This window comes from Vulpes lagopus, chromosome 7 (genome assembly GCF_018345385.1).
Source record: "Vulpes lagopus strain Blue_001 chromosome 7, ASM1834538v1, whole genome shotgun sequence".
Classification (NCBI taxonomy): Eukaryota; Metazoa; Chordata; class Mammalia; order Carnivora; family Canidae; genus Vulpes; species Vulpes lagopus.
The window spans coordinates 66,510,827-66,538,087 of NC_054830.1; the positions used below are offsets into that span (position 1 = coordinate 66,510,827).

The window sequence follows — 27,261 nt, forward strand, 5'->3', positions numbered from 1 at the left end:
ACAAGCACTTCCCATCAGGGAAGACTCCGGCTTGGATTTTTAAGGTTCCCGCTTGTCCGGGGCCGGGCTTTCCTGCCCGGGAGGCTTTCCTGGCTCCGCTTTCGCCCGGCTGGTGGCAGTTCCCCTCCCCGACTTGTTTTTCTCCACCTTCCTACCTTGTTAGAAGCCAACACTTCTCTCTAACATTCCAGCTGTTCTCTCTTTACATCTCAGGTCAAATTCGTAGGTTTTCATGATGTTCTGAAAGTTATCTAGGTCAGTTTGTGGGGCCAGAGGAGTTGAGGACCCCTACTCTTCAGCCATCTTCCTACCGTTCTATTTATCTCCCTCAAATGCACAATTAGAACTCAACAGAGATCATGTCTGACTTAATGTCTTAAAGTAGCTAGATCTATTTATAACGCCTAATAAAAGCCATTTCTCTTTACTTTCCACAAAACTTTCAGTTTGGGGCCAGCAGACCGATTCATAATACTAGCTGAATGTTAGCTTAGCTTAGCAATGGCCTTCACTCAAAGTATCTCCAAGGTTTGGGCGTCAAAGTTTATTGCCCTGGTCAAAGTCCACAAAAACAAACAAATAAACCCTCAAAGAAAACGAACTAGGATTTTCTAAACAAATTCAATAGTACTAAAATATTTAATTCTCTAATCTCAACTATTTTTTCACCTAACACTTAAATCCTATCTACTAACTGTAGTTTTTAAGATTATCCGCATGGTTCCTACCTAATAGATGTGCTATGAAACACCAACCTAATTTGTAGAACTTGGAGAATTTGTAAAGAAATAAGACTGAGGAAAGGGTTAGTAGTGGAATCTGTTCTGAAGACATTCGACATGAATATGATCCTAAGAGTAATTTTAGCACATAATTATATGGAGTGATGATAGCAATGAACAGCTATGCACCATAAACCATAAACCATTTAGATGTCAAGCAAAAGGAAATGGTGATAGGATAGCCTTAAAAAAAAAAAGCACAAGAAAAAATGTCTAACTAGTGAGGTTGTCGGATCCTCTGCCCAAGATTCTTCTCCAGATGGTTCTAAAATTGAGAAACTTTTGGGTTTTTTGGTGGGGGATGGGCAGAGTATGGAGACAATAAAGATTACACTTGTAACAACTAATTGCTCTTCCTTCATTCTAGGATTTTGAAGCATATTTTGTTGAGGGAAGGAAAGAGAAGAATCATAGGCATTCGGTTAAGGAGAGTCCATTTATCTTGACCCATGCAATGACCCTGATTCTAAAAGAATGACCAAACTTTTACCAAGTGAGCAGGCTGCTGGGGCTGATTCCAGAAATGAGGTTTCTATACAGCCAGGAAAATATACAACAATCTAGCAGATATGCAAAATAATATCCAACTTTACTTTTACTTTGTTTTTATCAGCCAATCTTCATGAATGCTAACATACCCCCATATTACTAGATTAAAAAAAAATACTAGAATACCAAAAGTTTGAAATTTTAACAGATGGGCAAGTGCCTTAGAAAAATAGAACTATTTCAGAATTTTAGAACAGCAGAGGGGTCCTACTGATAATCTAGTTAAAGTCCTTCCCCAGTTTTCTATCTAATGAGGCATCTGAGGCCTTCACTCACAGACTAAATGACTCACAAGGACAAAACTTTCCTCAAACCTCTTTGTATATATCACATATTTGGGCTGAGCTCCTGAAAGAACTCGTTTGTTTTAGCTAGAAAAAGACTCTGCATATCTATTATCTACACTAATCTTTTAAAAGTATGTAATACAAAAGCAATTATGTTAATCCTTGATTTAAAATGTCATACCAACAAACTTATGATATATTGCAACCATTTTATTAATATGAAGCAACGAGATAAATCCTTTAACAGGAATACTGATTGACTACCATGACTGTGGATTGATACTTTGATGCAGTATCAGACTTGCTTGAAATTATGTGTGAATTACTTTCACTTCCACATGTATAAAACATATATATTTCACTGTTTGAAAGAACAGCACACAGCCATGCACCTCCTCTTTCTGGTTTAAATGCATGTGAATACCTTCATGTACGTTGGAATTTTCATGGCTCAAGGACTTCATAATACATGAACAACTTTTCAGTACACTATTTCTGCTCCGTCATTTCTTCATTTCTTTTTTTCTTTTTTTTAACTGAACGGGGTGGGGAAAGCGATACTGTGGTAGAAAAGACCTTTTTACAAGGTCTCTTCTGGAAAAATGTTTGAGAATACAGTTTTAGTCCTATAATGACTGTAATCAAGATCATCCTACAAGGACATGAAGGTAGATTCACTCTCCTGGAGAGTTTCTGATCTTATTAAGAATATCACAAGGGGAAAAAATAGTATAAACACATCCTGGCAGCAGACTCTCCTAGAGAGATATTTTGAACATATTTCAATCCTAGAATGACTGTAATGAAGATGACATGACAACTGAAATCATTTTGCTAAAGAAGCTTGTGTCTGAAGACACAATGTAATTAAATGCTGTTATAATTTTTTATGTTTTGTGAAAATATTAGAGGCCATGGAAGCAGAAAAATGTAGTACTATAACAAAGAATAAGGAAACACTTATAAAGAATAAACACTTAACACGTAAAAATTTTAAATGGTATCTAATAAATTTTCATGTCAAATCTTTTAACTAAACATATAAAAATTTTAAATGGCAATGAATAAATCTTCATGTCAGATCATTTAACAAAATCCACAAATAGATTATAAAAATTGAACAATCATAAATGTCTTATGTATAAAGTTTTAAGGGAAAGTTTAAATTTCTACATTATTTTGTTTAATCAAATATTTGAGGAATTTTAAGTACTGCTGAGAAGCAGTTGATATATTTCTAAAATAATTCAGTTATGAAAATATCACAATTAAAGTTTGGCATATTAGCATTCTGCAATCCTCAATCATCCACAAATGTTAACCGTCCAGGCCCTTCATTCTTCATCCATCTCCTGTATCTCTTCCATCTGGGATCATTTGCCAATTTTTTCTTTAGTTCTTCCTCTTGTTCCTGTTTATAAACCTGTAAGTATAAATCACATTAAATGACTTTACCACCCAAAAGGAAATATTTGTTATTACCTTTATGGCATATTTACATTTTTCAAATATAACTTTAGTAAAAGTTTCCTATGAATGTAGTGGTTTGTCCTCTAAAGACCATACATCTAAGGATACTAAGCAGTTAAGCATTTTAACACTTGGTGTTAAATTAAAAAAACAAAAACCAAAAAATCATGTACAAGAATTTAGTTAATTTTTGTCACTGATTTCTTTTTTTTTTTTTTTTTTTGTCACTGATTTCTATACTTGGGAATACATTCTTTTCCTCACTGAAATCATATATCAGCTGAGTTTCAAGGGTTTTAACATTCTCTCTCTACAACTAATGTCCAATCTTAACGAATCACACTTCATTTCTTTAATATGGTACTCTGAAAATTTAACTGATGACTTGCAGTATTTGTTGATCCTAACCAAGGAACAAAATGACCTTATATATAATATGTCTCCAAATTCAAAGATAATTATCAGTTTTTCAAAATATTTCATCAAGGTTCCTGAAGAGAGTTAAACAATGTAGGTTAAGGACAAAGAAAATTCTCTCTGTAACATCTTAAAATTTCAGGTGAAGCTAAATTGACAAGTTTTCATAACCAGTTTCATCAAATTTTAGGCAAAAATGACCTTACTTCCAAATTTTAGGAAGTAACGACAAAGATCACCTCATATAATAACAGACAATTCAGCCCAGGTTAGCCCATGAAAGATACAGTTTTGTGAGCTGGGCTGCTTACCCTACTTAAAAAAAGAAAACTTTTCAAGTAATTTAGAAGCAAAATAGTATGTTACCTTAAATTTTTATGTTATTTACAAGCAGGCTAACTATATCTACTTGTAAAAATATTCTTGCAATTCATAGTAAGTTACTTAAATATAATTCAGACTGGAACTCTACTTTCAGTAAAATCTATTTAGGTATCCTAAATATATAAACCTATATATACCACCATATATAAAAAGGAATGTCTATGAAACTAAAAAAATAAATATATTAAGATTCCTTAAGATTTTACTGTGCTATATTCTTTTTGTTTTGTTTCTTTAAAATAAACTCTACCCTGATGTGGGGCTCAAACTCATGACCCCCGAGATCAAGAGTCATATGCTCTACCGACTGAGCCAGCCAGATACCCCATCACTGTATTTTATTCTTATATTTAATATATTAGCCTATTAATTTTACCTCAAACCTGAAATAATACTATTATGATGAGATTAATAGTTCCTTTAAGTTAGCTAAGCAGCTGATCACCTCAAGGTAACTAGTGTAGCTGACAATTACAGAATATAACAGTTATTAAACTGCCCAAAGTTTAGAGACATTAAAAAACAAAGTAACTTTTCATACATATGTTATTATACAGAAGATTCTATCCTCATATATTTTGAAATGAAGTTATTTCAACAAAATTTCCATGTCTTATTCCCTCCCTGTTTTGTTTTTTTAATCTCTGCAGCTAAGTTTACATGACTGAAAGAAAATTTGGAGAACAAATCTTACTTAAAGCAATTAACAGAAAGTTGTTGACACCCCTGCAAACATACATACTATCCCACTGCAGTTTAACACAACAAATTAGACCAATCTTAAGATTTTCAACATGAGTCAACGTATTTGAAGTTTATCTTTTAAGAGAAATTACAGGTTAAAAACCCACTGTCCCACTACCAAATACAGTCACACTTTCAGTAAAAATAGTATCTTTACTCATTACTTAAATCTTGGATTTCAGAAACTGGAGTGCACTTCTGTGATCTGATCCCTTCTCATACACCAAATTTTAACTTCATAGGTAAGATGACACAAAAATCCCAGTAATTACTCACCTCATAATTCTCCTTTATCCAGAGCTCTCGTTTAAGAAAAGTTTCTTTTTGATGGTCTTCTAGACTATCAAACTGAGACTTCGACATCTTCATGGATTTACGTATGATATATAGTCTTTCTTCTTCCCCATATTCTTTGCCTTTGATGTTAAAATTATAAATCCACCGGCAATACCAGACTATATATGAGCACAGGTGAAAAGGTGCTAAGAGAATTTGAAATAGGAGAAGATCACATATCTGGGGTTTCTGATAGCCTCCTTTTATATCTATTTTACTTTTTATAATGTTTTTTATGATGTTCTCCTCCTCGTCACGAATTTCCTCTTTGGACTTTTTGTTTCTGCCCTTCTCTTTGGCTTTTCTGAGTAACCCCTGCTGCTTGGCAATCTCCATGGCTTGGATGCGGTATTTGGGCACTGTGGCTAGGTAGCTGATTGCCTTGTCATAGCTGTTCCACCAGCTGAAAAACTGAAATATTTAACAAAGAAAAATAGATCATTTTTACTATCAAAATGCGTCTTGATGAACAGCATCCCCCCACCGCACCCAAAATCATTCTGATTAAAAATAGGGACCTCAGGGGTACCTGGCTGACTCAGTCAGTAGAGCATGCAACTCTTGATCTTGGGGTTATGAATTTAAGTGCCATATTCAGCATAGAGCTTACTTAAAAAAATAAATAAAATAGGTATCTTAATCATTCTCTGTAAGTAAAAGATAAAGTTAAACAATACCCACATGTACATGGGACCTAAGGCTGGATGGATAAATCAGGTAAGCCCTGAGCTGCTCCAGAAAGCCATTAATTAGACAGGAGATACCCAAGATTAAGGGATAAATGGAATCATACCATACCTGTGAATTCACAGCTACCATTTGGCTTTCCCTAGATCACTATTAAGAAATCTCTTCCTCTTTTTTTTTTTTTTTTTAAGACTGTGAGACTGTGATCTACATTCTGGGGGAAGAGCTAAATGGCAAAACTAGCCAGTGAGAAACTTGTTTAAAAAAAGAAAAATCTGGGGATCCCTGGGTGGCTCAGCAGTTTAGTGCCTGCCTTCAGCCCAGGCATGATCTTGGAGTCCCAGGATCGGATCCCACAAAGGGCTCCCTGCATGGGGCCTGCTTCTCCCTCTGCCTGTGTCTCTGCCTCTCTCTCTGTGTCTCTCCTGAATAAATAAATAAAGTCTTAAAAAAAAAAGAAAAAAGAAAAAAGAAAAATCGGGCAGCCTGGGTGGCTCAGCCATTTAGCGCTGCCTTTGGCCCAGGGCCTGATCCTGGAGACCCAGGATTGAGTCCCACATCAGGCTCCCTGTATGGGGCCTCCTTCTCCCTCTGCATAGGCTCTCTCTGTCTTTCATGAATAAATAAATAAAATCTTAAAAAAAAAAAAATTACAGGATACAGACTCAGGCAATTATATTCATTCCATCTCTTTCTTAAACAGTCTCAATATATCACAGTAATGCTCAATCATCTTCTGAAGTAAAAGATTCCAATATATTTGACTCTTATTTGACTAGAAAACACATAACTTATTTCACAAATATACAGTTTTGCTAATTGTCAGAAAAAAGTCCTATTCCTTACATTTCCACACATTTCATTTGCTATTTTACTGAATGAATATTGCAGTTACACAATAATATTATGAAATATTATAGTAGCAATCTATTACAACTAGGGGAGAGAATGTTACCAGGGTATTACATTATCTAAAACAGAAAGGTAAAATTATCCTTGCTTTCCCCTTTGAAAGGAAAATACTTCTGCAAAAGCAAATTCCTTTAAAGTCCACAACCTTAGTTTTCAATAATAATTTTTTTGGCCTTATAAAGTAAATGTCATTTCTGGGAATTAAACTGAAGAAGCACTTTTCATTCTAGCAAATTGCTTCATTCTAGTCCCTTGACATGTTCTTTTCCTCTAAAAAAAAAGACATGAGGGCGGCCCCGTCAGCGGTTTAGCGCTGCCGTCAGCCCAGGGTGGGATCCTAGAGACCCGGGATCGAGTCCCACGTCGGGTTCCCTGCATGGAACCTGCTTCTCCCTTGCCTCTGTCTCTGCCACGCTCTCTCTCTCTCTGTGTCTCTGCCATGCTCTCTGTGTGTGTGTGTGTGTGTGTGTCTCATTAATGAATAAATAAAATCTTAAAAAAAAAAAAAAGTTCAGGTTTTCCCCAAATTTAATGGGAAATCATTGAAAAGTCCTGCAAAAGTAATGATAATATCTGGTTAGAAGAGAAATACTCTAATAGGAGCAATGAGAAAAATATCTGTTGTTGGGTTTTCTTATTATATAATGACATTTATCATCAATTTCTTGGATTTCCCACTAAGATTCCAATGTTAATGAAGTTGGTTGAATATTTTTCTACTCTAAAAAAATTAGTCTCAACTACAGGTAAAACTTTATAAAAAGGTACTTCTAATTCAGTTTTAGTGACCAGCACTAGGCAATGTGCACTTAAGCACACACATGTAGACAGACACACACCTCCATCAATACACACCTGAAACACTGAAATAGCACATACACTGACCAAAATCACAATTCTAACATCCACTTTAGGGGCTAAGCGCCTGCTGTAGTAGTGGTAGTAATGGCTATAGTACTCTTCTGGGTGATCCAGCATGTAGTCATAATCTTTTCGTGTTTCTTCATCCTGTAAAATAAGATACCCAATTTCATAGGATAGTTCATAAAATGGCCTTAGTTTATAACTTGTTAAGTCAAACAACTTTATAACCATGTAAGATTAATGTGAATAAAAGAAATGAAACTATAAAAATCAAAAAATTCCCCACCACCCTTCAAAAGCACACATAAATTTGTTTCTAGAACTTTAATATAAGGTATAAGCATAATAAAAGTAATCTCCCCAAATTCTTAAGTGTGTTAGTCCTCCTGGAAAAAGAAAAACATTTTAATAACAACCAGGCCATTTTAGCCAGTGTTATGGTGCTAATGAGGATACTGTGTTCTTGTAACTTCAGAACATGTTATACCTACTCTTGATAATTGTTGAAAGAACAAATGTTTATCTCTATTACAGATATTCACAATCATTTTCCAGCCTTGTGCAGAAAGTTTTCTGTTGAAAGCAATGATTAAGACAATAAAAAGCACACGAAGCCAGTCTGTGTCTATAAAACTGAATTATGCTTATCTCAAAAAACTACTGATGCAGTATAACAAAGAAAGTTTACTCTGTGACTTCAAGTGATATTTTTAGCCTCTCTGAGCCTCATTCTTCCTCTTTTGTAAAACGAGATAATATCTGCTCTAATTTTACAGTGTTTTGACTATCAAATGACATTATACAAAAACATATTACAAATATATAATACATATTATAAAACTATTATAACATACTGTTACAGCCCAGTTCATAAATAATGTAACATACACATCTTTCTTAATCATACAAACATGTTGAAGAAAAATCTCAGCATTTTGAAAAACTGCTCTGAGCCTAAAGTTGCAAATTCTTAACTAAAGGCATTTCAAAATCTACAGCTAGTGCTTTCCTACTGCACAAGGAGACTCTGGGGCCTATTCAGGACCCCCGGAGTCCTCCAATATGCAGTTTCTTAGATTTAAAATAGGTTTGTTAATGATAAAATTTCCTCTGTACCCATTAAATCATATATTTTCTATTAAGAAATCTGAATTTGTGGGGTGGCGCAGTCGGTTAAGCACCTGACTCGGTTTCGGCTCAAGTCATGATCTCAGGGACCTAATATGGAGCTCTACGTCAGGCTCCGCACTCAGCATGGAGTCTGCTTGTTCCTCTCTTTCTGTTCCTTCCCCTGCGTGCTCACTCTCTCATAAATAAATAATCTTAAAAAAAAATAATTCTGAATCTGAGCACACTCTCAGTGACAATTCTCTTAGATTTAGTACATTCAAAATATTTTTAAACTCTAACTAGAATTTGAAACTAGATAAACTAGTATCTAGTAGAATTAGATGTAAATATATTTAAAGTCTATTCCATAGCACTATATGGAGGGCCACTATGAGAACTGTTATAAAGGAGGGCCGAGTTCAGGCTCTCATCATTTTCAAATTTACTCCCTGAATGTCTTTTTCTGTCAAAAAAAATTTTCTTGGGGCAATTGCCAAACACCTCAATTGCCAATCCATTATTCTTTCTATAAGCCATTATCATATTTTAGAGCTCTAACCTAAAGATGGTAAAACTTTATAGGTCATATAGAGTTCTGAAGACTTGAAGACTAAAGCTCCATCTTTTGCTGTATCTCATTTTGGGTACTTCAAGACATCTTTTAAGATTTTTTTCTATTCCCCCTCCAGTTTTTGCCTTTTGGACTAATTTTATTTTATTTTTTTAAAGATTTTATTTATTTATTCATGAGAGACACAGAGAGAGAGGGAGGCAGAGACACAGGCAGAGGGAGAAGCAGGCTCCATGCAGGGATGCAGGGAGCCTGACGTGGGACTCGATCCTGGGTCTCCAGGATCACGGCCTGGACCCAAGGCAGCGCTACACCACTGAGCCACCAGGCTGCCCTGGACTAATTTTATAGAAATGTTCTGCCTTTGGCCTGAAATCTCTGACTTTTAATTTGGCCTCCCAATCTTGCAGATGCCCTTTGAAATGTATTTCTTCAAATATGATTCTTCTCCTTGCTCCAACTAGATTACAGGTAATTTTGAAGCTAACTGCCATACTGAGATCAGATTCCTAAAACCTCCAGCATCATTATGTATACAGAGCCCTGTGCCAGCCTGACTGTACTCCTGGTTAAAGTATACAGCAAAATCTTTGAGTGTCATTGAAATCTGCTATGTGAATGTCATGGATCCAATAGCTATTATCCTTCCTTCTTTTTCTCTTCTCTAAGTGAAGGTCACAGTCCATAGAATCCAGATATCCCTATTCAAACATTTCACCCAGATCTTCCACCAGGGTCACCATCTTCTCACTGGTCCCTACACGTGTGACTTACTTCATTGAGTCTTAAGCTCCTCTAACAGGATGGTCAACTATGTTGACCATAGTGGCAGATGTTCCAGCAACCAGCCACTCCAAAATCTGTACCTTGTGTCTGGCCTCTCTACTGCAACCAGGGTCCTCTAAGGAGTCCTCAAATTAAATAATTCTCACAGAAGGTTTCAGGATCAAGTCTGACTTCTCTTAGGGTGGTTTTCTTTTCCTTGGGGTCACAATAAATTTAAGTTCCTGTCATGATTAAAGACAAGAAAGTATGGCCACCTCCTGTTATAGCATTTAATCTTTACTCGGGTATACAGCTTTCTCTACAGAATGAAGAAAATTATTTTAAGTTGAGGCATGCATAATACTCTTTGGAAGGTGTTCAGGGTTGGTACAAATTGGAGAGTTAGTTCTCAACAGTCTAAATCAAAATCATACTCTCTGGTAACATACAAAATTAAGAATTAACCTAGTAAGAACACAAGGATACCAGGAATATTAGCAAAAAAGAAAAGACCAGAGAACTGGACCCAATTGAGAGCTACAGGTATATACTTATTTGAAAACCATTATACTTATTTTTTCTTCTACCCATCTTGAACTCAGGTACTCCCACAATTTTTTCTTCATCTTCAATGCTTCCCCATGGCTAATACAGGAAGTTAAAATTTCTTTGGCATGAAACAAGACCTTCATAACTAGTCCACTCTTAACTAGCAACATCTCATTACTTTCCCCTCTTTTGCCCCATAGCAAACATCAGATAGTAATTTTTGCAATTTGGTGTGTTCTTCTGGTACAGCACACTCTTTCATACCTATGTCTGAACATATAATTAATTCTCTCTACCTCAAATACCCATCCCTTTCTTCCAAACCCACAATTCATCCTTTAGGACACAAATATTACTGCTCCAGAGTTAGACCACTCTTATTACACATGTACCTATTTATTATAGCACTTATCACATTGTAATCATGTTTTTTCATTTCCTTGAATGAGAACTTCTGGAAGTAGGTAGGGTAACTGACACATTAATCTCTGTATATCCAAGGCCTACCACAGTGCCTGGCATTCAGTAAATGTCATTTTAAAAATGAGTAAAATTTTGTAAAGGTTCTCCCTCGCTATAAACATCCCTTGTGCCCTACGGGTCTCTAATCTCATCAGGAAGGCTGGATGGGTGATTAGTTTACAAAACCTTTGGTTTAGCAGAAATGACTATTTGATTTCACGGCTTATGAAAACATGCTACTGTGGCTAAAACGGCTTAAACCTTAAAACAGTTTAATGTCTTACCTTTCAATAAGGTAGTACTTTTTCTTTCAGCAATTTTGTGGATCTTAAGGTCCCAGGGTCAGGAGATTCCAACTTCTTTCCAAAACCAAAACCTTTATACTTGTTTCTTCCTCCTCTCTGTCCTGAGCCTTGACAAGCAGGGCAATAAGCTCCTTGTTTCTAATCTCTACAGGAAAAAATGGTGCTTCTGCTGGTGTCCATTCCATTCCCAATCCTCTTGGGCACATGCAGGAGGACTGGAACATAACCACCAATATCTAGATCAAAAGTGAACAAGAGGAAACCCACAAGCAAAGAAAGTACTGAATCCTTCCTTCTCTTATGAAAATGATCATTCTCCCCCCTCCCCAGAGGCAAAAATATATTCTGTTCTTGCCCTTGAAAGAAATAATGAATTGTTTGATCTCAATATACATAAGTTGCAATAATTTGATATTGCAGCCACTTTTACATTAAAAATTTTTAGTTACACAGATAGTAGAAACCAACGGTTTTAGGATGTTAAAAGCCAGGAATCAATAATATATGAAAACGTAATAATATTTTGTTCATTTTCTTTTTTAAATTCTTTATTTAAATTCAATTTAGTTAGCATATACTGTATTATTAGTTTCAGGGGTAGAATTTAGTGATTCATCAGTTGCATATAACACCCAGTGCTCATTATATCTAGTGCCTTCCTTAATGCCCATCATCCAATTACCTCATCCCACCCCCCCCACCTCTCCTTTAGCAACCCTAGAGGGTTTGTTTCCTATACTTAAGAGTCTCTTATGGTTTGCCTCCCTCTCTGTTTTTATATTATTTTATTTTTCCTTCCCTTCCCCTATGTTCCTCTGTTTTGTTTTTTTAATTCTACATACAAGTGAAATCAAATGGTATTTGTCTTTCTCGGACTTATTCCGCTTAGCACAATACCCTCTAGTTCCATCACTGCGAATGGCAAGATTTCATTCTTTTTGATGGTTAAGTAATATTCCATTGTGTGTGTATGTGTGTTTGTATGTGTGTGTACACACACGTTTTCTTTATCCATTCATTTGTTGATGAACATCTGGGCTTTTTCCATATTTTGGCTATTGTGGACAATTGATACTATAAACATTGAGGTGCAGGTGCCCCTTCAAATCACTATATCCTTTGGATAAATACCTAGTAGTGCAATGGCTGGGCTGTAACGTAGCTCTATATTGAACTTTTTGAAGAACCTATGTACTGTTTTCCAAAGTGGTTATACCAGTTTGCATTCTCACCAATAGCATGAGGGTTGTACCCCTTTGCATCCTCACCAACATCTGTTGTTTCCTAAGTTGTTAATTTTAGCCATGCTGACTGGTATGAGGTGGTATCTCATTGTGGTTTTGATTTGTATTTCTCAGATGCTGAGTGATGTTGAGCATGTTTTTCATGTGTCTATTGTCCATTTGTATGTTTCCTTTGGAAAAATGTCTGCTCATTTCTTCTGCCCATTTCTTGACTGGATTTTTTTGTTTTTTGGGGTATTGAGTTTGACAAGTTCTTTATAGATTTTGGATACTAGCCCTTTATCGGGTAAGACATTTGCAAGTATCTTCTCCCATTCCATAGGATGCCTTTTAGTTTTGTTGACAAATTCCTTTGCTGTACAAAAGCTTTTTATCTTGATAAAGTCTCAATAGTTCATTTTCCTTTTGTTTCTCTTGCCTTTGGAGATGTGTCTAGTAATAAGCTGCTGTGGCCAAGGTCAAAGAGGTCACTGCCTGCATTCTCCTCTAGGATTCTAATGGATTCCTATCTCATATTTAGGTCTTTCATCCATTTTGAGTCTATTTTTGTGTAAGAAAATGGCCCATTTGTCCCAAAACCATTTGTTAAACTTTTTTCCATTGGATATTTTTTTCCTGCTTTGTCAAAGATTAGTTGACCATAGAGCTGAGGGTTCTCTATTCTATTGATCTATGTATCTGTTTTTATGCCAGTACCATACTGTCTTGATGATTACAGCTTTGTAATACACCTTGAAGTCCAGAATGTGATGCCTCCTGCTTTGCTTTTCTTTTTCAGCATTACTTTGGCTATTTGGGGTCTTTTCTGGTTCCCTAAATATTTTAGGATTGTTTGTTCCAGTTCTGTGAAAAATGTTGATGGTGTTTTGATGGGGATTGCACTGAATGTATAGACTGTTCTGGATAGCACAGACATTTTAACAATATTTGTCTTTCCAATCCATGAGTGTGGAAAGGTTTTCCATTTCTCTGTGTTCTCTTCAATTTCTTTCATGAGTATTTTTTTTTTAAAGACTTTATCCATTTATTCATGAGAGACACACACACACAGAGAGGCAGAGACACAGGCAGAGGGAGAAGAAGCAGGCTCCAGGCAGGGAGCCCGATATGGGACTCGATCCCGGGACTCCAGGATCACGGCCTTGGGCTGAAGGCAGGCACTAAACTACTAAGCCACCCAGGGATCCCTCTTTCATGAGTATTCTATAGTTTTCTGAGTATAGATCCTTTGCCTCTTTGGTTAGGCTAATCCCTAGGTATCTTATGGGTTTTGGTACAATTGTAAATGGGACTGATCCCTTGATTTCTCTTTTTTTCTGCCTCAGTATATAGAAATGCAACTGATTTCTGTACATTGATTTTTATATCCTGCAATTTTGATGAATTCCTGTATGAGTTCTAATAATTTTTGGGTGGAGTCTTGGGTTTTCCACATAGAATACCATGTCATCTATGAAGAGTGACTGTTTGACTTCCTCTTTGCTGATTTGGATGCCTTTTATTTATTTTTGTTTTCTGTACAAAAAAACAGATTTCCAGTACAATGTTGAACACCAGTGGCGAGACCGGACATCCTTGTCATGTTCCTGTGACCATATGGGAGAAGCTCTCAGTTTTTCTCTGTTAAGGATGATATTTCGTGTTAGCTTTTTGTATATGGCTTTTATGATACTGAGATATGTTCCCTCTATCCCACTACACAGTGGAGAGTTTTTAACAAGAAAGGATGCTGTATTTTGTCAAATGCTTCTTCTCCATCTATTGAGAGAATCATACAGTTCTTGTTCTTTATTTTATTGATGTGGTGTTATCACACTGATTGATTTGTGAACGTTGAACCACCATTGCACTTCAGGAATAAATCCCACCTGGTCATATTGAATAATCCTTTTTTTTTCTTAAAGATTTTATTTATTTATTCATAAGAGAGACTTAGAGAGAAGCAGTGAGATAGGCAGAGGGAGAAACAGGCTGCCTGGGAGAAGCCTGATATGGGACTCAATCCCAGGACCCTGGGATCATGACCTGAGCTGCAGGTAGACACTCAACCACTGAGCCACCCAGGCATCCCAAATAATCCTTTTAATGTACTGTTGGAAAAATAATAATAATAATATACTGTTGGACCCTATTAGCTGATACCAGGGTGAGAATTTTTGCATCCATGTTCACCAGGGATATTGGTCTGTTATTCTCCTTTTCAGTGGGGTCCTTGTCTTGTTTTGGGATTAAAATAATGCTGGCCTCAACAGAATGAGTTTGGAGGTTTTCGTTCCATTTCTATTTTTTGAAAGTTTCAGAAGAACAGCTATTAAATTTTTCTTTAAATGTTTGACAGAATTCTGCTGGGAGACCATCCAGCCCTGGACTCTTACTTGTTGGGAGATTTCTGATTACTACTTCAATTTCTTTGCTGGTTATGGATATGTTCAGATTTTCTATTTCTTCCTGATTCAGTTTTGGTAGTTTTTATGTTTCTTAGGAATGCATCCATTTTTTCCAGATTGCCTACTTTGTTAGCATACTATATGCCAACTTGCTCATAATATTCTCTGATAATTGTATTTCTTAGGTGTTGGTTATGATCTCTCCTCTTTCATTTATGATTTTATTTATTTGGGTCCTTTTTCTTTTTGGTAAGTCTGGCTAGCGGTTTATCAATCTTATTCTTTCAGGGAACCAGGTCCTAGTTTTGTTGATCTGTTCTACTGTTCTTTTGGTTTCTATTTCTATTGATTTCTGCTCTAATCTTTATTATTTCTCTTCTGTTGGATTTAGGCTTTATTTGCTGTTCTTTTTTCTTTAAGGTTTTTTTTAGACAGAAAGAGAACAACCGTGTGAGCAGGGGGAGGGGCACAGAAAGAAGGGGGAGAGTAGCAGACTCATCCCTGAGTGGTAAGCCTGATGTTTGACCCCAGGACCCAGATCATGACCTAAGCTGAGATCAAGAATCAGCTGCTTAGCTGATTGAGCCACCCAGTGCCTTATTTACTGTTCTTTCTTCAGCTCCTTTTTCAGGTGGTGTATTTGAGACTTTTCTTGTTTCTTAAGAAAGGCCTTTACTGTTATATATCTCCTTCTTGGACCACTTTTGCTGCATCTCAAAGGTTCTAAACTGTTTTCTGAAAGTGTTTTCACTTTAATTTGCTTCCATGTATTTTTTAAATTCTTTAATTTCCTGGTTAACCCATTCATCTTTAAGTAGGATGCTCCTTAACCTCCATGTATTTGTAGTCCTTCCAAATTTTTCTTGTGGATGACTTCTAGTTTTAAAGCATTGTGGTCTGAAAATATGCATGGTATAATCTCGATCTTTTTGTACTAGTTGAGACCTTATGTATGGCCCAGTATGTGATCTATTCTGGAGAATGTTCCATATGTACTTAAAAGGAATGTGTATTCTGTTGCTTTAGGATGGGATATTCTGAATATATCTGGTCCAGTGTGTCATTCAAAACCCTTGTTATTATCAACAAGTTTCTTTAATTTTGTTATTAACTGGTTTATATATTTGGCTGCTCCCAAGTTAGGGGCATACATATGTACAACTGTTAATCTTCTTGCCTGGTAGACCCCTTTATTTTAATACAGTGCCCTTCTTCATCTCTCATTAGTCTTTGGTTTAAAATCTAGTTTGTCTGAGATAATGATGATTACTCCAGCTTTCTTTTGATGTCCACTGGCATGATAAATGGTTCTTCACTTCTTCACTTTTTTTTTTTCCACTTCTTCACTTTCAATCTGGAGGTGTCTTTAGGGTATGAAATGTGTCTCTTGTAAACAGCTTATCAATGGGTCTTGTTTTTTAATCCCTTCTGATACCCTATGTCTTTTGATTGGAGCATTTAGTCTATTTACCTTCAAAATAAATATTGAAAGATATGAATTTAGTGCCATTGTATTCCCCGTAAAGTTGATGTTCCTGTAGACTGTCTCCATTCCTTTCTGGTCTTTGTTACTTTCGGGGTCTCTCTTCACTTAAAAGATCCCCTTTAATATTTCTTGTGGGGCTGGTTTAGTGTTCACAAATTCCTTTAAGTTTTTGTCTTGGAAACTCTTTATCTCTCCTTCTATTCTGAATGACAGCCTTGCTGGATAAAGTATTCTTGGCTGCACATTTTTCCCATTTAGCCTGTTGAACAGATCATGCCAGTCCTTTCTGGCCTGCCATGTCTCTGTGGACAGGTCTGCTGCCTGCCTTATGTTTCTATCCTTGCAGGGTAACAACCTCTTGTCCTGAGGTACTTTCAGAATTTTCTCTTTATCTTTGAAATTTGCAAACTTACTATTTTATGTTGAGGTGTTGACCTATTTTTATTGACTTGGTGGGGGGGGGTTCTCTGTGCCTCCTGGACTTAAGTGTGTTTCCTTACCAAGATTATGGAAGTTCTCTGCTATAATTTATTCAAATAAACCTTTGCCCTTCTCTTCCACTCTTCAAATTCTGAGATCCTATTATCCGGATATTGTTTTGCTTTATAGAATTGGTGAGTTCTCTTAAGTCTCCCTTCATGATCCAGTAGTTGTCTTTCTTTTTAGCTTCCTTATTTTCCATCATTTTACCTTCTATATCACTCACTTTCTCTTCTGCCTCATTCATCCTTTTTATAGCCTCCATTTGGGACTGCATCTCAGTAATAGCATTTTTCATTGCAGCCTGACTAGACTTTAGTTCTTTTATTTCTATAGTAAGGGATTCTCTAGTGTCTTCTATGCTTTTTCCAAGCCCACTAGTATCTTTATAATCGTTGTTTTAAATTCTAGTTCAGACATCTTACTTATATCCATATTGATTAAATCCCTAGCAGTAAGTACTACCTCCTGTCCTTTTTTCTGGGGTGAATTTCTCCATTTTATCATTTTTGTCCAGAAAAGAAAAGAAGAAAGAGAAAAAATAACAACAGAAAAAATAAATAAATAAACCAGAAAAAAACAAAAACAAAACAAGAAACAAAACACTAGATCCTAGGTGTGTTTTGGTCTGCTTGTGAAAAGAAACTAGATCCCAATATAAGAAAGAAAACATATATGTACACACACACATATATATACAAAAAAAAACAATGAAAAGAAATATATATATAATACATATAAAAAATGAATTAAAAAAGAAAAAATTAGAAAATAACTGAAAAAAATAATACTGGAAAAGACTAAAGAATAAAAAATAAAAAACATGAATGCTATATACTGTTTTCTCCAAGAGCTGAAGCTTTGTAGCCCTCTATGATCAGTAAACTGGGTGCAAGCCACTTGTTCCTGCTGGTCTTCTGGGGGACAGGCCTGTTGCACTGATTCTCAAGTACTCTTCCATAGTGGAAATGCATCTGTTGCCGGGGGCAGTGTAAGCCACTCTGCGTCCCACTATGTGGTGGTGTTTTGCTCCCTGAAGGATTTCAGCACCAATCAGTGGAAAAAAACTGGCAATGCCCTCTCTCTAGCCCTGGAGTTTAAAGTTCGCACCAGTGAACTCTCACAGAAAAGCAGTCTAATCACTCTTTTCTCCCTTGTTTCTGTCTAAACTCTGTGTTCACCCAGGCTGTGACCAAGCGTTTTTATCTCAGGCACACCACTGAGTTTCAGAACTCAAATTTTACAGACTCCTGCTGAATAGGCCTGTGCTTTCCTCCCACCACGCTTCTGCCTTTTGCTAGACCCCTGCCAGAGGAGTGGTCACGTGACTCTGCAGCAGTTCCTAGTTTATGGCAACCCAGAGCACAAAGCTGGTGCCTAGACTCACTGTTTTCAGCCAGCTTCTCCACTCTTGTGTCTGGGAAGTCTGCCATACTTGGGCACCCCTGTTCCTTTTATGATCCCAGGGATCCCGATACCAAGCTGTCCCATCTGGGATTCCAGCCCACTTCGCCACCTGTGCACCTTTAAGCCAGAGATGTACCCCACTGTAGCAGACTTCTAGAAGTTCTGATTTTGTGCTCTGCTGCTTATAATACTTTGTGGTGGCCTCCTTAAGCAGGCTCCCTCCCCTACGCTGTATCCCGTGATATATCCCAGATTCAAGTATCTTCACCTCCTACCTTCCAAAAAGTGGTGGCTTTTCTATTTGCAGAATTGCAGCATTTCTTTTCTCAGATCTCCCAACTGATTTTGCAGATGTTCAGGATGATTTGATATCTAGCTATATTTGAGGGAGTAGACAAACTTGGGGTCCCCTAATCCTCTGCTCTCTTAATTCTATTTTGTTCATTCTTAAAAATATGTATTAATCCCATTGGGGCACCTGGGTGGCACAGCCAGTTGAGTGGTTTTGGCTCAGGTCATGATCTCAGGATTGTGGGATCAGGCCCCATGTCGGGCTCAGTACAGAGTCTGCTTGGGATTCTCTTTCCCTCTCCCTATCAAAAAAAAAAAAATCTTTATTTTTTTTATATATATCCTATTTTAAAAGAAATATACATATACAAATAATCCTTTAAAAAAAAAAAAAGTAGGGCAGCCCCAGTGGCGCAGCAGTTTGGCGCCACCTGCAGCCTGGGGTATGATCCTGGAGACCCGGGATCGAGTCCCACATCGGGCTCCCTGCACAGAGCCTGCTTCTCCCTCTCTCTGTGTCTCTGCCTCTCTCTCTCTGTGTCTATGAATAAATAAATAAAATCTTAAAAAAAAAAAAACATAAAATAACATTTGTTTCCCTAAATTTTTTTCTAAGCCACTACATCCTACTAAAAGAGGAAGAAAATTAACTATCAGTTTTATTTCTCTTCTTGTTCCTTGCCCCCTAGTCACTAGTACAATTGTCTTCTCATATGTCTTCTGTCTACATGTGGCCTCAACAACTTCCATGATTTGCAGTGTCACCTAAATACTAGTGACACACAGATTTGCTTTTCCTGTGTCCTCCTATTTTCAAATAGGTCCTAATCATTTCCTAAATGTAACATAAACATCCCAGAGTAAACATGCTCAAAATCCAAATCTATCCATCCGTATCTCAGTTAATAGTATTGTATCACCGTCTACTCGGTTACTTGAATTTTTAGAAACCTTAGTTATTTCCAATTCAGCGAATAATTATGCAGGGCATTAAGCCTTCTGCTGGACTCAAAGGAGGATAAAAAGATGAATAAGATAATGTTCTGGTCTCAAGAACTCTCCCTTCTAGATGAATCTAGCAAGCAAGAAAAATGGAATTTGATGTGCTGGGGAAAAAGGACTAACTGCCTGAGATCAAGGTAATGGGATCCAGAGCAGAGAAGACAGGAGTACTGGATCTTAAAAAGTAGGATGTAGTAAAACTTATTCCAAGCAAAGGTAACAGCAAGTGTTAAGATACAGAAGCATCAACGAATAGGATGGATTCATTGGAACTTGAGCACTAGGGAAATTTAAGAAGACAGGTCTAAGTGTGGCCAGGAAGACTGGTTTGGATAAGAACTATAGAGAGGATCTTATAAGCCTGCTAAAGTGACAGTGTTATTGTCTGTGCTACTCAAAAACAAAATGTTTTGAAGTATGAGAACAATAACACTGAGTAAATGTGTTTATTTTTGAAAGTTAACTCTGACAATATTGTAAAGAATGGAATGGCGGAGAAAGATTTTAAAGACTAAGAAGTAGAATAATTAGGAGTTTAAGAACCAATCATGTAGAGGATTAACAGTGAAGTTTCTAATTATAGTCCCTGTGTGGACCATGTACTCTGACATAAAGAATTAAGGAACAGGGCATCAAGTTTTGAGAAGATGCTGGGAGCATGGTGGAAGATTCTGAAATAGGGTGAACAAAATTACTGGAATCTTTTTAATTCCTGGAGCCTCTAAGATTGTCTATTCCTGTAGGAGGGGTGTGCCTCTCTAGAGATTGAAGTAATTTGTAGAAAACTGGAATACAAATAATTCTTGTTTACAGAAAGACAAATCGTGTCCGTTAGAATACAACTGATTATTGCCTTATCATATTAGCCAGTTTTACAGGCATGTTAGTGTTCCCTGTTGGACTATGAATGTGTGACACTTTTTCTCTTTTGAATTGGTTTTAATATCTTACTGGTTCCTTCATTAATTAATTAAATAAAACCTGACAGATGTTCATTTTGTGCTTGTGCAAGAGTCATGATTATATCCTTTTTCAAAGCATATGCCTTGGGGTACCTGGGTGGCTCAGTTCATTAAGCGTCCTACTCTTGATTTTGGCTCAGGTCATGACCTAAGAGTGGTGAGGTCAGCCCCACACCATGCTCTGTGCACAACATGGAATCTGCTTCTCTCCTTCCTCACTCTCTGCCCCTTCTCCACCCCATGGGTGCACACTCTCTCTCAAGTAAATAAATAAACATTAAAAAAAAAAGTATGCTTTAAAAAAAAAAAAGTATGCTTTAATAAACATAGCAAGAGTGATTTCCAAAATGTTTAATTTAGGGTAACTGTGCTACAAATGAAACACAACTGAAAATATGAACCTAGGGAACACACAGATTTGAGTTGTCACAGATAGGAATTTCATCAGGAAGAGCTTAGAAAACAAAAAGAAAAGAGTACCCACCCAAAGGAGAGAACTCTAAGGAAAAGGAATGTTTAAGGTGTAGGCAGAAGAAAAGAAGATTATAAAGACTGAAAGGAAATGAGTAGAAAGATACGAGAAAAAGGAGAGAATAACACTGAGGGAGTTAAGGGAGGGCAGCTTAAACAGCTACATGATCAACAACATCAAATGCCACAAATAGTGCCAGGAGGGAGAAATAAAGAGCAGCAATTAAATCTGACCTGTCAGACTACAACAGCTTGAAAGAAAAGGAGATGAGGCGAAGACGGCCAACAGTTTAAAAAAAAAAAAAAAAAAGGAAGAAAATTTTGACTATAGCCTTAAAAGAAGCAAAATTAAGCAAACTATACTGTAAAATACACCAACTAAGAGGTTTTCAAGTTACCAAAGAGGAATGATGGGATTCCAAAAAATGGCGGAAAGAAATGAATTCAGTCAAGAACCTCCCTGCCTTCCCCAAACCATTCTCAATATTGTTCCCAAAATTTTCCTTCTGAAAGAAACATCTGATTGCATTATTTCTCCACTTTAAAACATCTGGTCACTATTCAATACATAAAGTTCAAATTCCTGAACACAGATTAAAGGGTTGTTCATCATCAAATCCCAAACTATGTTCTAGTCTCCTGAAACATTCTCCCTACCATGCATCTGACAGGTTTCTAACCTAGTAGTAGATCCCCTAATATCTGTGAAGAATGTAATAGGGTGTTTGTGCTGTGAATATCTCAAAATTTTCTTTTATCTGTGATAAATCCACACAAGCTAAATTAAAATCTCAAGTGCTCCGTTTCTGGCCAGAATTATATCAACTCAGTAGTTTTTATGTTAATCAGAAGCTCTGATTGGTTGTTGATAACATCGTGTGTCAGGACATCACAGAATTAAAATTGAACACATTTAGTGTACAGCCAACCTTTGCCTTAAGTGGGGAATAACAGCTGAAATTAAGGTAAAAAAATAAGTAACACTTGTGGATTCACAGCAGAAATAGTGAATGTGGTACATAAAGTACCACACCCTTATTCTGGGCCTGTGGGAGAAATCACTATCAAACACCTCATCTTTCCCACTAAACTCAGACAAGACCTCAAAACCTTTACAAGTGTTCCAGGGAGTCATGACAATCAGAGTTGACAGTGAAATGAAAACTATCTGCCATCAAGCTTACTTAGTTTCACTATTTATTGGCATCCCATCTGTAATAAAAATTTACGTTTTTTATTCTTTTTATAAATGCCCAATTATTATGAACGACTGATTAATCTGAATAGATGCTGAAAAAGAAAAATAATACTAAGAAGCCACAGTTAATTGTTTTTCTCCAAAACAGAGAGTCCTTCAGAGAAACATAATAAAAGTGATCACTGGTGGAAAAAACACTCACTATTATAATACCTAACAAAACTACATCTCGTTCCCAGAACAAGTCTTGCCTATTCACGACTCCATGTTTTTGTTGATCAACTTTTCCCTCTACCAGAAATGTCCCTTCATTGTCAACATTTTGGCAACTGTTCTAAATCCAGATCAAAGAGTACATTCTTCTCCAATCCCCAGAAAAGAAATAATTGTATCCTCTCAGTGCTGTAATATAATCTACACATATCTTTATTGTATAACTTAAATAAATAATAACCAAACAGTAAGTATCTGTCTCCTTGTTTATGTTAAAGGCAAGAACTGTGCCTTCTTCATTGTTATGGCTTCCTCCCCAGCACCTACCTCAGTACCAGTTACAAAAAGGATTGAATTGAATAGAATAAACTAGAAAAGAATAATGAACAGTAACATAAAAGGGCAGGTTATTCAGAATGCCCCCCTTATGCCAAATTCTTCATAAGTCCTAAAGCCCTGCTACACATCAATCAGACTGATGAAAAGAAACTGAAGTGTTCTTGTGACTGACTTCCCCTGCCAAGACAAGGCTAGAGTAGTAAAAGGCTCTTGCCACGTATCTCTTACCCTATCAGATAACCTTCATGCCAGTAATACTGCAAGACCTTTTGTGTTCTCCTTTTGTGATTTTGCAAAATGCTGTCAAATTCTATTTTCCCATGCTCAAATGTTCAAAGTGCATTCTTTCCACCTGCTCCCGCATCTGTTCCCTCATCTGTTTATTTCTATGCCATCCTTATTTCATCTACTTCATGCAACTCTTATCTATATTAGTATTCTCACTTAAAAAAAAAAAAAACAGAATTTCTCCTTAAAAAATAGAAGTGCAACTTTTCTCTCATGTGGGAATTTTTCATTGATAGCCATCCAATCTACTTTATCTGTGCCACTCTTTAAACTTACAACTAATGTAGAGTAAAATGCCAAAATAGGCTTCCCATAACAATGTCAAAATGTCAGAAATCCACTGAATCTATCTCCAGATACCAGTTTTCATTTAACAAACATTCATTATCTGATGTGCCAGACACTGGGCTAGGTGCCATGGATATACAAACAAGAAGGCAAGGAGATGGTTTAGTGGAGAGGGGAGGCCACTCAGTATTTACAGTGCAGTGTGATAAGTGCTATATCCACATAAAAAGATCCAATGTTGACACAGCAAATGAGTCCATTTATTTAACTTCCAAAGTCCATGAATTCCCTGAATCCCCAGTAGTCAAATATAATAAATACTATTTCATTGTCTTAACTTTGCTTGTATTATGAAGCCAATGTAACAGTGTGTGAAATCATAATGGTCTGAAGTCCTGCTGAGAACTGTAATTTTAAGTTATTCGAGAATATAAACTAAGCATGACTGGATGAAAGCATCTGACCATGGCCTTCGCCTTCCATTATTACCCATCCTTCTTCCTCTAGCTTTCCTCAATCTCTCAATGCAGGTAGGCAGGTAGGATCTGTGACAGTATCTTCTAGTCTTACCAACTGTATTTAAGTCGTTAGGGTACTTATTTCTTAACAACCACCATCAACCCCCCACTCCCCCAAGAGGCATTTATTTGACCAAGACAACCTCAGACTCATAAATCTACTATATTTCACAAATATAAATTCCATTTTGGTGATGTACATATTACCAACATTCAGAGCTCCTTGGTTATTAGAGGTTTTCATGAACACCACTATAAGGTTAATACAGCTTCTTATTCTTAATCACATACATTAAAAATATTGAGACTTAAACTAATAAGAGAAATTAAAAGGTCATCAAAAAATTATGGGGGGAGGGGGGACCTCGGTGGCACAGTAGAGGCTCGGTTGAGCCTCTACTCTTGGTTTTGGCTCAGGCTGTGATCTCAGGGTGGTGAGATCGAGCCCCGTGTTGGGCTCTGTGCTCAGGGTGGAGTGCTGGAGATTCTTTCTCTCCCTGTCCCTCTGTCCCTCCCTACCCCACACGTGGGCACGGGCGCGCTGTTATCTCCGTCTCTAAAATAAATAAATAAATCTTTTTTAAAAAATTAATGAGGGAAGGAAAAAAAAGACTCCTAGCTCGGTGCACTTACAGTTAAATTATTTCAGATTTCAAAACAGGAACAATTTCCGTTAGATACACTGTTTCAGAGATGGAACCTGTGCATTTTAGGAAACAAACAAAATCAGCTACTTCTTCCATATGCCAGCAATAAGGAGGACAGTCTTCCCAAGTCCATCCCTCCTTTTTGGCTGGCTCTGTAGAGAAGTACACCTTTCTGGGACGCCTGGGTGGCTCAGCGGTGGAGCGTCTGCCTTCAGCCCAGGGCGTGATCCCAGGATCTGGGGATCGAGTCCCACGTCGGGGTCCTTGCAGGAAGCCTACTTCTCCCTCTGCCTGTGTCTCTGCCTCTCTCTCTCTATGTGTGTGTCTCATGAATAAATAAATAAAACCCAGAACCTTAGAAAAAAAAAAGAGAGAGAGAGAGAAGTACACCTTTCATAGGGTTTACTGTTATTCTTTATGGAGAAAGATATAGTGTGTAACAAAAATAGCAAACAAATGAAGTGGACCTATGTAGGCATCTGCTACCTCCATGAGACGGTGTGTGGAATTCTATCTAGGCTTCTGCATCTCCTCTTTATTCCAGAGCCACTGGAGCTCATCAACCTCTCCCACTATTCTATGTGACCTGCTCTCAGCCAAGGCCATGTGGGCCTCTTGCCCTCATTCCAGCCTGCAGATATAATTCAAGTAAAGCAGTGATTACATTCTCATTGCCTCAAGGGGATAATTTGGAAGGCTGAGGCTGTCCAAATTGGATGACCCCAGTTCATTAAATCTTTGCATTACCCAGAAATGAAATCTCTGGAAGCTTACTCCCAGTTTTCCATTATGACAGAAATAAAATCTGACCACCCTGTTTGTTTTTAATAACTTCCACATATAGCAAATCAAAGTCCTTTTCCTTATTCCAGGAGAATGCAATGAAGTCCAAAAAGGGAAGTTTCTGGAAGTCTTCCACCTAGAAATCCATCTCTGTAACTTTTAAATAGCTTTCATGGAGCACAGCTAGGTCTGATTTTCAAGGGTCCAAACCATCCCCAGACATCCCTTTGCTTTGACAGTTACACCGCATGGGGTGAGGAAACCACAAGCACATTCTCTTGCTCCCCCCTCCATCGGTGTAACTCCAATTCTTGTTTCCTGTTTGGAGACATTTGTAGTACCATAAACCTCTTGCTGGAATCAAAATTAAAAAATTACTTTCTCCAGGCATCCCAGTTTTTAACTGCCCAAAAGTGGACAAATTATTTTACCGAGCTTTTATTAGCTGACAAATCAGCACTAAAACTTTAGGGGCAGAAACTTTTAGAGGCAACCAAGTGCTCTGGAAAGCATGGGTGAAGAGCCTTTAACTCTTTTAATTCAGTATTTTCAGCTCTGGAAAACTAATCTGGACAAACAATCCATGGTTAAATTATAGTATACCCATTCAAAGTAGTCCTTAAAAACAGATTACACAGCAACATGAAAAACTTTGCCTGGAAGAAAAAAAAAAAACGGGGAGTGGTGGTGGAAAGAAACAATGACAATCGCTGTCACATTTGCATGATGGGGCCCATCACGCAGTAACACATCAAATATGATTTGTACCTTGTGATTCCTTATACGGCTTGATTTGTGCAGTAGCCCAAGAAAACGGAACAGGCTACGTCTCCCCATCCCAAAGAGCTCGATAAAACTTTTGTCAAATGACTACACCTATATTCACAACATTTCTTCCTGGCAGAAAGTCTGAGCCTTGAACCCCAAGTCATTAAGCACCTATTTCCAGGTCTTATATGGGGGATTTCTCACATGTATTCAATTCTCATGATAACCCTGTGAGGGGGTATCAGGGCTTTAATTCTGCATATGAAGAAACCGCTACTGTGACATATTAAGTCACTATCCAAGGTCACACTAGGGTGTAGGAGCCAAGAGTCAAACATCCGGTCTTCTGACTGCTTGTTCATTGTTCTTCTTAGTGTTTTTCCAGGTCCTTACACCCGAGCTAAATGTCACATTTATTTTTACTTTTTTAAAAAGATTTAACTTATTTATTTAGAGAGAGAGAGAAACAGGGTGAGGGGAGAGAGAGAATCCCAAGTAGACTCCCCGCTGAGCACCAGCCGGTCTCCCCACACTGACATTGAGCCCCAGGCCAAAATCAAGAGTCCGACGCCCCCCCCACGCGGCCACCCAGACGCCCCTAAATGTCACATTTAATACCATCCCCAGAAATCAAGTTCTTGTCAAGTTGGCGCCACCGCCGCATTCGGTATCGGAGGCCTTGCCAATCACCCCGCTTTCCAAGCGTGAGCTGCACGTTTCTTACGCTGCTTTCGCGAAATTGTACGATGCCCAAAGCTTTGCGCAACACAAAGTGCCGCAAAAAGAAGAGGGCTGTGGGGTCCTCCACGCCCGGAGGGGGCTCCCACCTTGGTTCCGTCGCAGGGCCACGCGGGGCGTCGCGAACATCCCAGGGGTGGCGGCGGCGGCCGCGCCCGGAGCCGGGTCTCCGAGAACCTGTCCCCGCCGCCCTCCCGCGGCCCCGGACCTCACCTTCAGAGTCTCGTAGGCGGTCGCCACCAGCAGGAAGGCCTCCTCGGCGCTCTGCGGCGTCCGCCCGGGGCCCTGGTCGCCGGGCTCAGGCCGGTAGCGGTCGGGGTGGTAGCGCCGGGCCAGCTGGCGGTAGGCCCGCGCGATCTCCGCCTTGCCCGCCGCGCGGCTCACGCCCAGCACCTCGTAGCAGTCCCGCGGGCCGCAGTACAGCCCCTCCACCAGGGCGCCCGCGGGCCGCGCCAGCAGCAGCGCCAGCAGCAGCGGCGGCAGCAGCGCCAACCAGCAGCGGCCCGCAGCGCCGGCGGCCCGGCGCCGAGCGAGCGGCGCCGCCATCCCGGCCTCGG

The 27,261-nt window shown here is 38.1% G+C and overlaps 1 protein-coding gene across 1 annotated transcript; it reads right to left on the bottom strand.

The window, feature by feature from the left end:
- Positions 1 to 25: 25 nt before the first annotated feature.
- On the bottom strand, positions 26 to 27,261 carry DNAJC25 (DnaJ heat shock protein family (Hsp40) member C25). Its single transcript, XM_041761477.1, has 4 exons — positions 26,918 to 27,261; positions 7,424 to 7,576; positions 4,910 to 5,380; positions 26 to 3,041 (listed from the first exon to the last, which is right to left on the bottom strand). Exons 1-4 carry the CDS (start codon positions 27,248 to 27,250, stop codon positions 2,919 to 2,921), a joined length of 1,080 nt encoding a protein of 359 aa, XP_041617411.1. The 5' UTR covers positions 27,251 to 27,261; the 3' UTR covers positions 26 to 2,918.